General features: G+C 46.0%; 1 protein-coding gene across 1 annotated transcript in view; it reads left to right on the top strand.

The window, feature by feature from the left end:
• Positions 1-316: 316 nt before the first annotated feature.
• SLIT3 (slit guidance ligand 3) overlaps positions 317-17591 on the top strand; it is a 677992-nt gene continuing 660717 nt past the window's right edge. The window contains exon 1 of the mRNA XM_053566757.1: positions 317-944. Coding sequence (XP_053422732.1) covers positions 748-944 — 197 coding nt within the window. The 5' untranslated portion in view covers positions 317-747. The remainder of the gene's footprint in view (positions 945-17591) is intronic.

Raw genomic sequence — 17591 nt, 5'->3', positions numbered from 1 at the left:
ACGCAGAGTGCCCAGCTCAGGGCCAGAACTCCAAAAGAAAAAAAAAAAGTGTCAGAAGCCTTATCAGTCCTTGGCCCCTACGAGTGAATGAGTTCCAAGGTTTCTTTCCTGGGACACTGCTGGCCGAGTCCCTTTCCTTTCCCAGCTCCTTCCCTCTCACTCCTCTGCTGCCTCTTCCCTCCCAGCTCTCGGTTGCTCCAGCAAAGTTCCCAACTTAGTCCACATGACGCGCGGCGCAGCCAATGGGAGGCGGAGTTGGCGATTTTGGGGGGGCGGGAGGGGTGGGCCCCGCGTCTCGGGTGTCTGCCCTGCTCAGTGAATGGAGAGAGCCAGCGCCGGCCAGCTCACCCGGCCACCCCGTGCCCCAGCCGCCGCGGCGGAGCTCCTCAGCCCAACCTGGAGCCGGAGCTCCCCGGGCGCCGCGCCACACTGCGCTCGCCGCGGGTCCCCAACCCGGCCCGCGGGCCAGCGAGGCCACAGGGCGCTCGGCACCTGGGCGCTCCCAGCGATGCGCGGCGGGGCACCGCCAGCCTCGCGGATGGAGCTGCTGCTGCCGCTGCCGCTGCCGCCTCCCGGCGCGCCCCGCTCCGCCCGCGCCCCGTGCGCCTGAGCGCTGAGCTCGCCCCTCCTCCGCGCCAACTCCGCCGCCCGCTCCCCAGGCCGCCTGCGCTCCCCGCGCGCCTCCTAGGGCTCCACGCGTCTTGCCCCGAAGAAGCAGCTTCCTTTGGGCGGGGGGCGCTGCACACCATGGTCCCCGGGCGGACCAGGGCCGGCGCCGCCGTGCGCGCCCGCCTGGCGCTGGCCTTGGCGCTGGCGAGCGTCCTGAGCTGGCCCCCTGCCGTCGCCTGCCCCACCAAGTGTACCTGCTCCGCCGCCAGCGTGGACTGCCACGGGCTGGGCCTCCGAGCTGTTCCTCGGGGTATTCCCCGCAACGCCGAGCGCCTGTGAGTACCCCCGCCCCGGCCCGCCCCGCGAGGGCCACCCACCTGGGTCCCTGAGAGGGGCCCCCAGGCGCCAGATTTCTTCCTTTCCCCTTGGCTGCACTGGATGCACTCTGTTCTCACCCCCTCCCTGGTCCGATCCCTCTCTCTTGGAGTTGGGGGGTCTTTGGCTTTTGGCAGATCTGGAGAGAGGTCTCAAAGCTCTCTATGATGGGCAGAGAGGAGTGCCTCTCCAGGGGTCCGGGCTTCAGACGCAGGGCCCGCTGACAGCTTCCGAGGCAGGAGGCGAGGGGAGGAGAGAACTCTGCAGCCTCGAGCGAGGTCTTGGGGTGAGGGTAAGGGGTTCACGCTCATTAAAAAGGGTGACGAAGGAGAAAGCTCTAGGATGAGGGGATGTCAGGGCATAGTGGCGAGAGAGAGGGCCTGAGAGGGCTTGGAGATCAGGATGGGCCCGTCGCTCTCTGGCTGCCCTTGCAAGGAAAGTTGAGAGTGTAGGTGAAGGTTTAACTTCTGAGGATACGGCCAGATTCTGAGTGGGTGCTCACAAAACCCGCCCTGCCTGGAGCGCAGCCTGGGAGATGCCAAATTGCAACGGGGTGAATTTTTTATGGCTTCGTTATAAATGCCTCCCCACACGGACCAGAGGATGGAAATGCTGACAGCCCTTCAAATGAGCCCTAGCGCTGTAATCTTACAAACCGCACTCAGCCTCGGTTTGGCAGTGAGTGGAGAGGAGCTTGGAGAGTGGGGTGGATTGACCCTCGTTTTAACCCCAATTGTGCAACCAAATATTTACTTTTCATATGTCAACGTTTTGGAAACATTTATCATTTTGATCCTCGGACCAAATTCAAAACTTGGACTCCGGGTGGGCTCCTTTTAATCTGAAGTCAGGGGTGTGGGGAAGGAGGGAGAACTGGGGAGGGGGTGGGAGCGGCCTGGGAACCCCGCGGGTACCCGTTGGCTGTAGTGTGACAGACTCTCCTCTCCTTCCCTACGTCAATGCATCTTCCTTTCTGCCTTCTTGACTTGGTGCTGGAAGAGAGTAGTGATTTTTCCTAGTATGTTATTCCTGTTAGTCACCTCCTATCACCCCACCTCCTCTGCTCTTCCACTTACTCTGTGCATCTCTGGGCAAAGACTCAACATAACTGCCTTCCTTATTCCTGGTGCTTCAGCTCAAAACATTTTTTTTTTTCCCCAAGTGCAACATTTGTTCTGTTGGATGGAACCACACAGTCCTAAAGGGTTAGAGCTGAATCTTCATTAAATTCTCACTGAAAACCTGGCTTGTAAATGTAAAATGACTTGTCCAAGGAAACTCAACAAGTTGATGATTTAAAAAGGGCCAGAATCCAGGTTTTCACACCTTAATTTGGACATGGTATTCCTCTATTTTGGGAAAAAAATGTTTAGATATCTATAACTTACAAACTAAGTTGCCCTCCTCCTTACAGTGATGCTAGCCACAGGAGTTAGTGAAATAATAACTGTAGCTACTGTTTAATGAATACTCTACCTGCCTTGATTTGTGTGTCTCTTTTGTCTCACTGAATCTGTACAAGAATCTTGTTAGTTACATAGAAAATGCCTATGGCTCCATTTTACTGTTAAGCTGTCTTGTCATTTGCTCAAAGTCCTGGAGCAAGTGAAGTGTTCAAATCTAAGCCTGCCTAGCTTCTAAGTCTGCACCCCCTACCACTCTGCTGTACATCCTTACAACAAGGATCTGTTTGGGCCAAGATCTATAAACATTCCTGGGAGGGTTTGGGCTGGGCTTGAGTCTTAGAATAAGCCATTGTTGCTATTGCTTTGGGTAGACCCTGAAAGCTTTAGTTCACTTGGACCTCCTGCTCCAGGTCTTGAGACGTCTTCTTCCCTGTCTTCAAAATCATATTGCATGTTTGGGAAAGCAAAAAGAGTGAGAGTGAGCACCTCTCCTCTTGGTATGTAGGAAGTTTTCTAAATCTGTAAGCACATCACCAACAACGCCAGGGTGCCGCAGGGTGGGGGTGGGGGGAGATCCAGGCAGCTCAGGGCAGCCCATCTGCTCTACAACTGAAAAATCGGGTGGAAGCCTGAACATCCCTGTGAGCCTCCTGCTGCAGTCGTGGTATATCAGAGTAGGAGCTGCTTTGAAATCACTGGTCTCGGTCCCAGTCAGTGGTGCCACGGTGATGAGGGGGCTGCCTAGGTTGGTCTTCCATTCTAATCTCTCTCCTCCCTGGGAGTGGGGGAAACAGCCTTTCGGAGCAAGCTGGGTCAAGGTCACCTCTGAGTGTCAGGGAAGACCACCAACAATCCTTTACCAGCCCACACCTTCTGTCAGTCCACTCAGTTGTAACACTTTAATTCCGCAAACTCCTGGGGCGATCTTTGGCATTTCTACTCTATCTAAGGATTTCTTCATGCAAGAATTTTTCATTAATTCCTCCCATTATTCATTCAACAAACATTCCTTGAGTCTCTACTATATTCCGGTACCTGAGTACATGTATGAAATCATTGCAAATGCAGAAGAAAACCAGCGCTTCACCTTAAAGAACACAAGCAAAGGACAGAAGAAAGAAACTTCCTCTGGGGAGCCTTTTAAACTTCCCAGGGTCCATTTTATCATGGGGCACAAAAAGCCCAGGACCTTCCTAAAAATCCAGTTTTCTGATCTCAGATGTTTAACTTGTGTTTTAAAACAAAGGAGAAGCATTTTTTCCATTCTCCATTTCTGGTACTCAGCCTCCCAAAGAGCCTTTTATGTAGGAATTTGTGTATCTGTGTGTGTGTGTGTTTGTTGCTTCTCTGGATGCTTTTGACTTAGGAAACCTTGCGGTATGACATTAAGGAAAACCTGAGTGGGGATCACGTGCTCGCCATTTGGACTTTGCCTCAGGCCTGGAATGGGGCCTGAATTGTTTGCAATTAAGCCAGTATCGGAGTCCGGGGTTTGTATTCCAAGATCTTCCCTATAATGTCAACATATCACACGGAAAAAGAAACTCTATGTCTTTTATAAACTACTGACAATTTTTCCCCCTCAGTGAGGAGGTGACACCCGCAAGAAAGCTAAATAAACACAGAGGAGAACTCAGTGTAATTTATTATCCGTGCAGCAAAGATAGCGGACGAGAGGAGAGGAAGTGAATGGTGGTGCCCGAACCCAAACATTTACCGTGGAGCAGAGAGTAAACAGATGTTGCATTCACCCTTCTGAGTACAAAAGGAGCCCACAGATGTAATTCTTCTCTAACCACAATCTCAGTCTGGAAAAAGAAGACAGATGAAAATGAACTCTCATGTGGGGCCTCTTCTCCTGGGCCCGGTGTCCGGCCAGGAGGCAGGCAGGGGCCCACTTCTCACTGCAGTGAGCTGGTGGCCCAGATGGGAGAGTGGGGGCAAGAGTGGACATCTTTGGTTTTCACTTGGCTCCAGAACACGCAGGAGACTGCTGTATTTAAATAAACATTTCCTGTTTGCGAAGGAAAACGGGCGAAAGGCTGAAATGTGAGAATGTGGTAACTTAATTTTCTCCATCACTCCAGATGATGGTGAGCTTTGCTGGTGGTTGGGTCCAATAAAAACCAACACCATGTCACAGGCTTTCCCTCACTTGACCACAGAGGTCCTGAGGTCAAGTGGGAGACTTTCCAAGATACTCAACAGCCAGGCCCTGCATCCTGGTACTCCTTGCCTCAGTCCAGCTCAGAGGAAGGGGCAAGCTGATGAATCATGGAGCGTCTCTGGGCCATCCATGGTGATGTGGCCTTTTGGGAAATCACAGCATTCTCCTGGAGACTCTGGTGGTAGCTGAGTGCACCCGCCTGCAAGGTGCTGTGCAACTTTGACCAGAAGGCTTTACTACTCTGGGCCTCATTTCCTTGAAAGCTGAACTCTAGTATTAGTATTAGTGGTTTAGTGGTTTTCTATATTTAGTCTATTGTCTGCTGATGAACTGTCAGGATCTAGTGACTAGAACTGTGTCAGGCACATTGGAGAGTTTCAGCAAATGTGTGTTAAATGAGGGGATAATGAGTCTTAAAAATACAACTCTTTTTTCTTACAAGTTTCATTTAAATGGACAATTAAAGATTTGCATTTTGATAATATGGCTAAGGGCTGTTTACTAGTAACCCAATATATGAGTTATTAAGAACCTAAATCTTGGGTGGCGCCTGTGGCTCAAGGAGTAGGGTGCCAGTCCCATATGCCGGAGGTGGTGGTTCAAACCCAGCCCTGGCCAAAAAAAAAAAAAAAAAAGAACCTAAATCTTCTAGATATTTAGTATCTAAAATTTGGATTTCATGAAGTAAAATTACTGCCTTACTAGAGTTACCAAGGACTTCTGTTGAGTGATCCACTCTGGAGTCTGGTTGCTTAGCAACGTTGCAAAACTCCTACTGTGCACATGCCCATGAAAAGAGCTAGAAATCCTAAACGCTTAAAACCATAGGACTTTCTAATCAGGAACTCATCAGCAGCATCCTGAGCACTCTGTTGTTTTTGATTGTTGCTCTTCTTGAATTAATTGGTGTGTATTTGTAGCTTCATTAAGTTCTGCTATTGCCTATTATCTGGGTCTTCTGTTCTTTTGGCCTTTTTTTGCCATCTTCCTTGTTATTTTGTTCCTCTCCAATACTGTTTGTTGTCACTGAGTTCTTTCTCCCCTGGAAAGTGAGAATGAATAGTGGTTTGAAGCCATGGGAATCTCAACTATGCTGTGGCAAGAAGGTTTCAGAGATTTAAGCATTGTGGTTAGGGCCTGGGCTCCAGAGACAGACAGCTCTGGGCAGGAGTTCCAGCTCTGTGGCATCCTTGCTGCTGCACCCAAGGCACGTTACACCATCGCTCTGGACTGTAGTCTGTTTAATCCCCTGTACCTCATTCCACACCTGTAATACGGGATGATCCTCACATCTCCTCCCAGGAATGTTGTGAAAGTAGCCTGAGGCAGTGTGCTCAGCACTCTGCCCACCATGCCCTGGCTCATTGTTATTGCTGTGATTGGTATACTGCTATGATCCCTTAATTGTTAGGTATGTATCATAAATGTTCCCTTTTGGGAGGAGTCAATGAAATGATGTGCAGGAGGTGCTTAACATAGTACATAACCATGTTTTAGTCAACAGTAGACCACGAATAGAACAGTGGTATCATATGGTTATAATGGATCTGAAAAATGCCTATTACCCAATGACAAGGTAATAGTAACATCATAGTACAATTACTTTAAAAAAAATAAATTTAGCATAGCCTAAGTGTATAATGTTTATACAGTCTATAGCAGTGAACGGTAATGCCCTAGGCCTAGAATAGGCCTTCACATTCACTCACCACTCACCGACTCCCCCAGAGCAACTTCCAGTCCTGTGAGGTCCATGCATGGTAAAATGCCCCACGCAGGCACACCTCTTCTCATCTTTTATTCTGTATGTTTATTGTACCCTTCTGTGTTTAAATGTGTTTAGATACACAAATACCCTTGTGTTGCAGTTGCTTACAGTATCCAGCGCAGTAAGACGCCGTGCCGGTTTGTAGCCTGGGACCAATACGCTGCTCCTTGTACCCTAAGTGTGTGGTAGGCGATGCCATCTGGGTTTGTGCAAGCACTCTGTGATGTCTGCAAATAACAAAATCACCTAACAACAGGTTTCTCACAATGTATCCCTGTTGTTAACTGACACAGGACTGTACCTGGCACACAGGGGCCCTCTGCGTACTATCAGTGATCCTGACCGTAGTTTGAGGTACCTGCTTTCAGTTTGCTCCAACTCAGAGCCCTGTTCCCGGCCCACATGGTGCTGTGCCTGACACCCTCTTGTCTGGGCCCCTCCTTCTCCCTCTCGACACCCTCTTGTCTGGGCCCCCTGCCCTTCTCCCTCTCCTCTCTCCATTCTGCCCCTTGCAGCTAAGCCCAGGTTGGCCTCTGTTCCATAAAAAGGGGATTACAGTTGAAGTGGTTTATATCTTTTCCATGGGCATGCTGCTTTGTGGTGTATTTAAATAAGGAATGCATTTTATTTATTTATTTTTGGGGGCTGGATTTTCATGGGGCATTTTCAGCCCTGGCTTTTTAATTTTTTTCAATGCTCATTCCTTCTGTCTTTTCCTAAATACCTTCTTTTACTGACTTCCCGCATCTGCCTCTAAAAGTTGCTGCTTTTACTTGAAACAGCTGTATTTACTAGTGTGCTCCACCCTCACTATGTAAGGTGGTCTTAGCCCTTTTTAGAACCGCTAAAAAGAAAGAAGAAACAAGGAGTGAAGGCTTCCCAGAGAGCTCTTCTGGACCAACGGCTAATCCCAAATGGGACAGATATGGCAGGTGGCGCGGCACAGTGCTGAGTTTCCAAGGCTATCCATTATTCATTGTCCCCCAGTCCGTAAGTTTGACTCAGCCTTGCCCAGGTGGGAAAGCTCACCATAGCAATCCTCTGCATCTCTGTTGTGCAGGCCTGGACGGTTTTGTAACTACTATCACTGCCATCTGCTAAGGCCTGTCCTTTCTTTCCCACTCACTGTAGTTGTCGTAATTGTGTTAGCAGTGCCATATTTGATGTGACACCTAGAGGAGTGTGATTAAAAGTTTTCAATACTGAGTGGACAGAATGTGGGAAAAGGAAGGATTTCATGGTGAAAGGTGTGGCCTCAGAGCCAGACTTTGGGGCTCAAGTCTTGGTTCTGCCACCTGCTAGCTGGATGACCTCCATTTGTCCATTTGTAAAATGGGAAGAGTAATAATAATAATAATAATAATAATTCCTCTTTCATAGGATGCTGAGAGTATTGAATGAACGTAGATAGACTGACTGGAACCTAGTGCCAGCTCCATAAATTCTCCTATCATTATTATTGTAATTCTTACAGACTATAGCCCTATTTTCAGAGCATCCTTAGGATGAAGCTTGCTTTAGAAAAACATAGATTTTCAAGGTTGGAATAGGTCCTCCTGTTCAAGTCCCAGCCACATGAAGACTGGTCTTTCATCATCACAATTTAGGGGAAAGTAGACTGCCAGCCTTCTTTGCTTGATTCCATCCAGTGACGAGGAATTCACTTCTTTCTAAAGCAGTTTATTCCATTAATAAAAATAGTCCTAATAAGAAAACTTTCTTTGTGTGGGTGTTGAACTTACCTCTTGTTGGTGCTTGTTACCCAGAAAAAGTATAATCATTTTCTTTTTCAAATATATGTTTTTAAAAATCATGTTATTGTTGTTTTTCTCACCATCTACTTACCCAAGTCTTCTTTTTCCTTCCTTGAGCTTTTATGATTACCCCACCTTTCCTGTATGTGTTAACATTTTGTGAAAGGCCTTTGTCTTCCATTCCTAGTTCTCTTCCTCTGCGTAGGTTAGTCTTTTTGGATGGCATCGGTCAGACCTTCTGCACCCTTGCTGTCTTACTGACTTCTGTCGGTTTATTCAAAAGCAACTTTTGGCTTTGGAGAGCCAGGCTGCTGGGCAGGCCCATTTTGACTAGGTTGTCCCGCATCCAGCCATCTCCCCAAGCTTCCCGGCTATTATCTTGTTGTCCCTTATTCTAGATTTGTGTATGTGACTTTTGCAGTCTAAGTGCAACACTTTGCATTTATCCTAATTACATGTTGTCCAATTGTTTTATTTCATCAGCTTTTCAGGCACATTTTGTATTTTGATTTCATCACCTTGCAAGTTAACCACTCCTTTCTCTGTTCCCCACTTTGTATCCCCTTTGCAATTTTAGTGTGCTTGTCTCATGGATCTTTTTCTGAGTTGTCAGTACGATCTGCAGAGTACTCCCTGCTGATTTTTTGAAGCCTTCCTGTGGTTTGGCATGTGGATCACACAAATCTATTGTCCTATTCTTTCTGGCTGAGGTGGATGAAAATGTTGAGGTCTTATTAACCTGAAGCATCTTCTTTCCTTGGGATTCCGTTGTTCATGTTTTCTCTGATAATACTTAGTGCTTCCATTTGCTGAATTTTCTCTAAACTCTTGGTTTCTCATGGAACTTCCCGTCATGACTTCAGCTTTATTTTTATCTGTTAGGCAGATACCAGAAGCCCCCCACCCCAGCATAGGATGTGTGTTTACGTGCGTGTGTGTTATTTTCTCCTGGCAAATGCAGGGTATCCCAAAATTCACTCTTACAGTCACCATACATAGAGAAAATGGGAAATTCTAGCTAAATGTACTTTTACTTACAATAATTTTCTAAAGAGGTTGCTATCATGTAGAGAATATTTTGTTGATACAGTATTTTGCCAGATTTTGTAATGAATGTCTTGTAAATAAAGGTACATTTAGGTACAATTTCCCATTTTATATATGGTGACCTTGGGAGTGACTTTTGGGACACCTTATGTTTTAGCCTGAGGAATAGGGCCTTTCTGCCAATAGCAGAGCTTGGGTAACTTTAGTTTTTTACACACTGTGACCTCCTTTAGTGTCTTGGGTGCCTGTTGGCAAGAGGCACATTTGTTTGAATGGTTCTGGGAAAAGATATGATGGACAATGAAGCGAAAAGCTCTAGGCCTCCAGGCTTCCCAGACCTCTGTGAACAGTAACAACAATGCCAGTAATCACACCACAGAAACAGCTAGTATTTATTGGGCCCTTCTTTGTGCCCCACACTGCTCTTACCCTTACCGTGCATGAACTCGTTTAATATTCTAACAATTCTGGGAGATAGGTATGAATACCGCCCCCATTTTGTTGATGAGGAAACAACCTTGGAGAGGTGGAGTGAGGTCTGGGATCTGCAGCAGGCTTCCTCCAGCAGGCTGGCCTCAGAGTGTCACTCCAGCCCTGGGCCTGTCATGCCTTCCCAGATCTTTCAAGTCAGCCTTGTCTTCTGTTTTCCAAATTTGATTTTCAAAAAACAACTAGAAGATGAAAACCTGAGTCCAACTTGAATCACTGCTGCCTGGCATCAAGAGAGGAATGTTAAAGATGTGATCTGAACACCTGGGGGAAGAGAGCCTTTGGGGCCAATTTGGGGAAGGAGGTGGCCTTTGAATTGAAACTTGAAGAATGGTAGGATAGAATTTTTTCATAGTAGAGATGGGAAAGTGGTACAGATTAGCATAAGTTCCTGGTGAGATAGGCTGGGCCTGAGCCCAGTTCAAAATGAAGGGAGCTGAACTTATGGAAGTTTCATCTAATACGGATGTTTAGGGCCGAGGAAAAAGACTCAACCTCACCATGGTATGTGTCCCATTATTATTTTTAAGTATCTTCTCAAATTTTGACAGGGATTCTCTTCCTTCCAGTCAAGGGTACCACTTGCTTTCTCTTAGCCGTGATCTCTGGGCTCCTCCCACCCTGGCATCAGGCCTATAAGAACGAGATGTATACAAGGTGCATGCTGGCTGGAGTAGAAAAACGTGACTTCACTTATCATGGCCATGTCATCGTGTGTGAGCTCAAGCTCCTCTTGTCTTGTCTGAAATGCCAGTCTGGTTCCTGACCCCTGATTCATCCTACACTTTGGTAGCAGTGAATACTGTGGTTCCTGAAACTCTGCCAGCACAGTGAACTACCCACCTTGCCTACCTCTTGGGTTTTTTGGCCTCCCAAGTTCCTGTCTGCTATAAGGCATACCCACTCTTTGCTCTCCTGCCATCTAGAATCAGCATGTGCCCTAACTCAGGTTTGTCTGCATGGGGATGAAGGCCATAGTTCTCTTGTAATCAGAGGCTTATGTCTTTACCACGGGACTGGGCATCTTTGCATCACTCCCTGGGCCTGAGCTGCTCCTGCTCCTGCCTTAACCCTTCTAGGTTGGCTTCTTGTCCTCTCTTGCCCTCTGTAGCTTCCTATAGCTTTGGCACTGAATTTGGACCATCACCATTAGAGCCCCAGGTCCTAAGATTGGATTTCAAGGACTAGACCTTCACTGGGGTCCAGAAACACACATGCAACTCACACATGGCTTTGTCCTGGAAGCAACATCAGACTGCATGGCCATCTGAAGCCTTTGGTCATATAGTGTGTAGGGTAGTGTGTAAGGGTGCTCCAGGGTTGGACTCTATAAATGATAAATTACTTAGACATACTTCCAAGCTCCCTGCATCCCAAACAGAGAAAAGAGCAGATGATTTTGTAATTAAGAAGTGTAGCAGTGGTGACTTCATTGGAGAGATATCCAGCTCAGAAATGGGTTGCAAAAGTTTCTGGACTATCTAGCACTTCACTGACATTCTCTTTTTTCTTCCTCCCCATCTCTGTCCAGCTGTAGAATATAGGTAGAAAGTATTCTGTATATGGGTTTTTTCAGTGGTATTAGTGGGAAACCAATGGGGAATACAATTTAGATATGACCTTAATGAGTAGAAAGACCTAAACTGAATCCTGGTTTCCATCATTTCCTAACTGCCCAACCTGTATGAGCACCTTTCTGAATCCCCACTGTCCCATCTGTGACCTTTGGCATGGTATGACTAACACTCATCTCATGGGGCTGATGCAAGGTTTAAATAAGATCAGATGTCTGCAGATGTCTTTTTATTTTAGTGCTATGTGACTACTTCAATGAGTCCACCCACAATATCTGATTTGAACCACTAAATCCTGGATCTGGAAGATGATCAGGATATATTTTAGAAGTTTTCATTTACATAGGAAGAAACTCAGGGAGCTCCAAAGCCTTGCTCAGAGTCACCCATGTCTTAAAACTCTTGCTCCGGCTTCTCTTTTATCAAGATGCATCTTATTATAAATGCAAATGCATTGTGACACCAGCCATGTCAGCTACCCACCAGGTAGAGTTTAGAGGACTTTCTGCCTCACTGGGTAACTAATGACATTATCCAGGATGGTAGGAGCATATAAGGGAACCCGTGAAGGATGGAGATACTTAGGGAGCCATTTATTGAGTGTTTACCACAACGAATAAAGCAAGTAAAATGTTCTCATAACCAAAACAGCTCAAAATAACATGAAAATCAGTCTGGACTGTCCTTTCTCACCCAGTGACTGATGAGACAGAAGCTACCATGCTAGGTTCAGAGGGGGATTTATGGGTTAGGGTGATTGCATAAGGGATGCAGAGTCAACCCCTCAGGAATCATTGATGAAACAAGCGCCCCCCATCCCTTTTAGTGGCTACAAATATGTAGAAAAACTCACACATCATAAAAAATAGTACAAGTGGAATAAAAAAACTCATGGGGAAAATATTAATCTGAGAACAATTGTATCCGAGAAAGCATTCAAGGATGCCTCCGCAGCTAGCTGGCAAACAGTGCAAGTTCTGCATTTTATTAGAGTCCTAACTCTGTGTAGAACACTGACCTTATTCGAGAAGCATTTCGTAAACACGGACACACAGCGCAGCAACATTTGAGGCCACGAGGAGATACAGGGCCTCCTGGGGGAGGCGCCTTCCCTTCTCCTCCTGGCTGGGCTGCAAGGGGAGACCTTGTTTCCCTGAGGTAGTAATTCCTTTATTATTCTCTGTTAGGTTTAACTCAGCAGAAGGAATTTTCCAAGAGCAAAATGAAGGAGGGAGTTTGGAATGAAATTTGCCCTTTGGGCTGGGTTTGCCTGATTGGGTAGGCGGTGGGGAAGACTGTCTCTTAGGGTAGGTCTGAGAACCTTCATTTGGTTGCTGCAGTTCCTTTTTGGAAATCTTGCTGGCTCATGTCTGGAGCTGTGTCATAGTGGTTCCTAGGCGACATTCACCTGGTCCTGAGGGGTGCAGGACTCCTAGCTTGTAGCAGCCCTGAGACACGCATCCCCGCTATCCCCCCCGCGCCCCTGCTAGAAGGTGGCACTTTCCTTCCCATCTGCTGCCAGCTTACAAGTTCTGAATTTCTGCCACAGAACTCAGTTCTGTTCCTCCCCCTCTCTTTTCCTTCCCTGGCTAAGAGATTTTCAAGCTTTTGAGGTATCTTCTGGAGATCATCTGGTCCACTCCCACCCTACTGATCTCAGCCCATCTCAGAAGATCGATGTCTCAGGGAGGTCATAAGAGAGAACCCCAGCTTTCTGGTGGGACCATGAGAAGTTTTGCTTTCATGTTAGCCTCCTTCACGATATTGGTCCTTTGTAAAGATCACTCAGAGCCATAGGAAGCCTCTGCCAATCTGGGAAGCTAGGGAGACACGAGAGGGATGAAAGCTAGCCCCCGAAATAAGGACTAACGCGGACCCAGATGAGAGAGATGCCAGACGGGCCATTTGGGATTGCAGATTAAATCCCGAGGGCTCTCAGCCCCAAGGCTGTAGGTCATTTGGGGTCTAGAGAGGGAAGATCCCAGCTGAAGAAAACAAGGGAAGGACACCGGGAACCAGGATCGGTGTGGGAACCCAGAAATAGCAAGGCCAATGGCTTCATGGGAGCTTTTAATGAGTCTAGTTCCTCATCCCCAGCCCCTCCTAATTACTCCACGGCACAAGATGGTAACCAATCTGCTGTATTGACTCTGTTTAGCTGTATACTTTAATACTTTCTGAAACATTTCCCATAAGCTTCTCCCTGCCACGTGCCCTCCTTGTACATTCTAGAAATTTTGCAAAGCCCTAAATCTCATCTGGGTTCCTTCCCGACTGGAGCTGCATGCTGATTCAAGCCATATTCAGCCAGGAAGCTCTCTCCCCCTCTTTGAAACAAGAAACATCCCCTTCCAAGAAGACTGCACTACAGTTTTCTTTTGTCTGTGTCACTAACGAACAAAGAGGCCTCGTTGCAAAACAGCATTTCAGGAGCAGAGCAGAGCTGATCGCACCTCTTGCCAAATGTGACTGTGTGTAGTTGTGTGAGGGGAGACAGCTTTGTCAAGAGGAGGGCCGAGGGAGGCGGCTTTGGGGAATTTTTAGCAACTTCAGCATGGTATAGTGGAAAGACCTGACTGTGCCTCTAACACACCATGTGACCTTGGACAAGTCATTCGGCTTCTCGGGGCCTCAGTTTCCACATCTTTAAAGGAGACGAAGGGAGTAAACTGGATGATCTCCAAGGATCCTTTCAGCCCCTGCATCCTCACTTCTGGGGGCTGGGATTTGGGGTTTAGACCTGAGCCAACATACAGCCAACCCAAGGGACTTTCTAGAGGCAAGAGAGAGGCCAGGACAGCTGCTTCAGGGAGTGGCTGGTCCTTGATTAAGGCTCAAATAATTAGCTCAGCTCCACAGTAAGTCTTCTGAAATTAAGAAAGAAAAAGATGTTTAGTTTCAAAAATAGCAGTTGGTGTTTTCTTAAAACTGATTGGCTTGGGGCTTTGTAGGTTTTATACAAAGACATAATTTGCCTTTCCCTATAGCACAGCAGTTCAGACTATCGATGCTAGAGTCACTGTGACTGGGGTTTGAATGCCATTGCTAGCTGAGTAATCTTGGGCATGTTCTTTTACTGTAACCTGCTTTGCCAGCTTGCTTTAAAGATCAAACGAGGAAATACATGTCAAGCTTAGAGGACAGTTGCTGGCACTAAATAACCTTTTGAAAAACCATTATTATCACTACCCTTTCACTGCTTCACAAATCACCTTGAAACTTAGTGTTGTACAGTAACAACCATTTTATCATGCTCAGTGATTCTCTAAGTCAGGGTTTTGGACACAACTCGGTAGGGTCAGCTTATCTCTGCTCTAAAATGGCTGAGACATCAGCTGGAGAGTCTGGAATGATGAAGGGAAACTTGCATAGCTGGGTGTTAAGAGTCATGTGCAGGCTGTTCACTCATACATAGCACCAAGGATGGGATGACTTAAAGGCTGGGCTCAGGTGAGACTGTTGACAAGGGTGCCTATGGGTGCAACCTCTATGTGACTTGAGCTTCCTTGCAGCATGGCCGCCTCAGAATAGTCTAACTTCTTACATGGAGGTTCAGGACTCCTAGAGGAGGTGTGCAACAACTCAGCAGTTAGGTGGCTTTTTATCAACTAGCCTTACAAATAACAGTATTTCTAGTGCTCTATTCAGTTGCTTTAAACAGCGCAAGGTATTCCAGATTCAAGGCTGGGGGCCTTCTCCCCATGGAAGAAGTCTCTCCGAAGTTGTAGTTATGTTTTAAAAGCTCCATAGCCATATCATTATCATCATTATTTTTTGTCCCATATAGTCTAGTCTCTTAAATAGATTAAAAGCTTCCAACTTACTAAATGCAGAATACAAATATCTACGTACAATAACTAAGAAAATGCCATGAAGGCTACGGTGAACAGTTTGATGAGAATATTTCAGATTGTGTATGAAACCAGCACATTGTACCCCTTGACTGCACTAATGTGCACAGCTATGATTTAACAATAAAAAATATATATAAAAGCTTCCTGAGGGAAGGAGCTGTGTATTTCTCTACAGAAGCTTAGTATAATGCTTGTGAAAATAAGATGAAGTCAATACATGTTTAAAAATCAAATTGAGTTTGAGAGGCAGCAGGTTTGGAAGAAAGACTCTGAGCTTAGCACCAAAGAGATCTGGATTAAAAAATCTGTATTCAAAATGTGCTCTTGGGCAGACTACTTTTCTTTCTCATAAAAATGTGGAGATGATAATATATACCTCAAGGATTGTTGTAAGAATTAGGGATGGTATAATCAAAATGCCTGACACACAGTTGATGCTACGACTAAATTATGGATACTGGGAGGCAGCATGTGGTGGTGTGACCAGCACAGAGATGCTCAAGTCAGACAGATCTGGCCTCAAATTCTGTCACTTACTGTTGTGCTGCAGAAGATGGCCCTTCATCTCTTTGTGTCTTAGGATGCTCATCTACAAAATGGGTATCATAAAAACTCCCTTTTAGGGTTATTGTAAGGATGAGGAGTAGTCATGTAAAGCTTAGTTCCTGACACGTAATAGGGACTTAAACATAGTACCTGTAAATCGAGTACCACAGTTAGCAATTGTTGTTTTGCTTGTAGATAAATTCATCCATGGATTTATGCATTGACAATGGCCTCATTTTGCAAGTTCCTGCATGCTAGGGTCCATGGGTCCATTAGTGCTTAAATCTGGGAAGATAACCTCATGGGACAGAGAAGAGGCCCTTTGGAAAGAAGCTCAGGACCTCAGGCACGCTGCTTGGGATGGTACTTTATTTGAACACATTCACAACTGAGTTGTAATTGTTCCTGCTTGCTTTTGACCCCAGACATCTCCCAGCTTCCTCTAGTTCGGGCTGTTTTTCTCAGAGATCCACATCTCTTTTTCACACTGGATCTATCCTATCCCTCGCTGCCATGCAACTATTGGCAAACATGTTATCTCTTACCTTGTGTCAGGTTTGGTTGGTGCCTTTTAAAAACATTGTTTTCTTGGCTCAGATTTGTCCTTGTCTCTGTGGTCCCAAGCCAGGACAGTGGGTTTCACTTTTCCAGGTAGCTCCTGGGACCTGAGGTTCTGTTAGGAACTATTGACTATGAGCTCTACATTTTCTCCCTAAGATCTCCCAACAGCCTTAACCTTACTTTTTTTTTTTTTTTTTTTTAAATAGAGTCTAGGTCATCTGATAAAAGACATTGACCTTGTCCTTAGAAAAATGCACAAACCCGTGATATTTTGAAAATGATTTTGAGGTCATTCCATACTGCCTCCCCAGGTGGCATATTTCTTTTGAATGACTGTCTTAGTGATTTTGATTGCATGGGCTTCTGGGTTTTTGCCAAATCATTGTGTACTTGTGAAATTGTCATATGCCTTTTGCTTTTACAGGTCCCTCAGTCTCCTTCATTGTTGTAGAGATAAATTTTGGGTGCCCAAGATTCGTTCACTCTCCATTCCTAGCAACAGCCTTTCTTACATTATTGGAATATCATCTTCTGTATCCTGGTGATATAGTATGGTAGATTTGTGATCAGGAGTCCGGCCCTTTCCTAGTCAAGAGGTTAACTCATGACCCACATCAGGTCAAGCACGTGCTTCTTTCCTGGAATTAAAATCTTGACCACAGAGACAAAGAGATTGGACATGATTATTTTTCATTTCATCTAAACACTTGCGCAATGACCAGACCATGCCCTGCTCCACTCCCCCCCCCAAGTGTTCTTAAGATGCCCATTGAATGCAGAAATCACTGACAGCCTTCTAAAGAATTCCCATTCACTCAAGTTTACAAACTTGCAACCAAAACACCCTAAATAAGAAAGCCACAGACAGCAAAGTTCTGGGGAGAAAGTGGCACAAAGAGGAAGATGATGCATGGCCTTTGGAGAAAGACAGACCTGGATTTGAATCACAGTTTTACCATTCACCAGCTGGGTGCCCTTAGGTGAGCTCATTTTTTCCTTAGGATGTCAACATCATTGTAAATGCGAATAATGAGTTCTGAATCCTGGTTCTCAAACTTGCCTGCACATTGCAGTCACCTGGGGAGACTTAAAAATTACTGATACTCTGGCCCATACCCAAGAGATCTTGATTTAATGGTTCTGGGTTGCTTTTTGGGTGTTGGGATTTTATAAACCTTGCAAATGTTTCTAATATGCAGCAGTGTTTGAGAAAATTGACCTAAAAAGATCCTTCAAATTATTGGGAAGAATAATGAGGTACAATATGTAGAATTCTTTGCATAATGTAAGGATTGATAAAAGTCATTCTGCTCTCCTTTCCTTCCCTTTCTTAAGGTGAAGCAGAATCACTTGCTTTGGCTTTGAGCACAGTTTTCTTTGTTTAGAGTAGTCATAGCAATGCATGACAATCACGGCACAATGTTGAGGTGAAGGGCAATCG

This window comes from Nycticebus coucang, chromosome 17 (genome assembly GCF_027406575.1).
Source record: "Nycticebus coucang isolate mNycCou1 chromosome 17, mNycCou1.pri, whole genome shotgun sequence".
Lineage (NCBI taxonomy): Eukaryota > Metazoa > Chordata > Mammalia > Primates > Lorisidae > Nycticebus > Nycticebus coucang.
The sequence above is the reverse complement of the archived record's forward strand: the minus strand, read 5'-3'. Positions and strand labels throughout refer to the sequence as shown.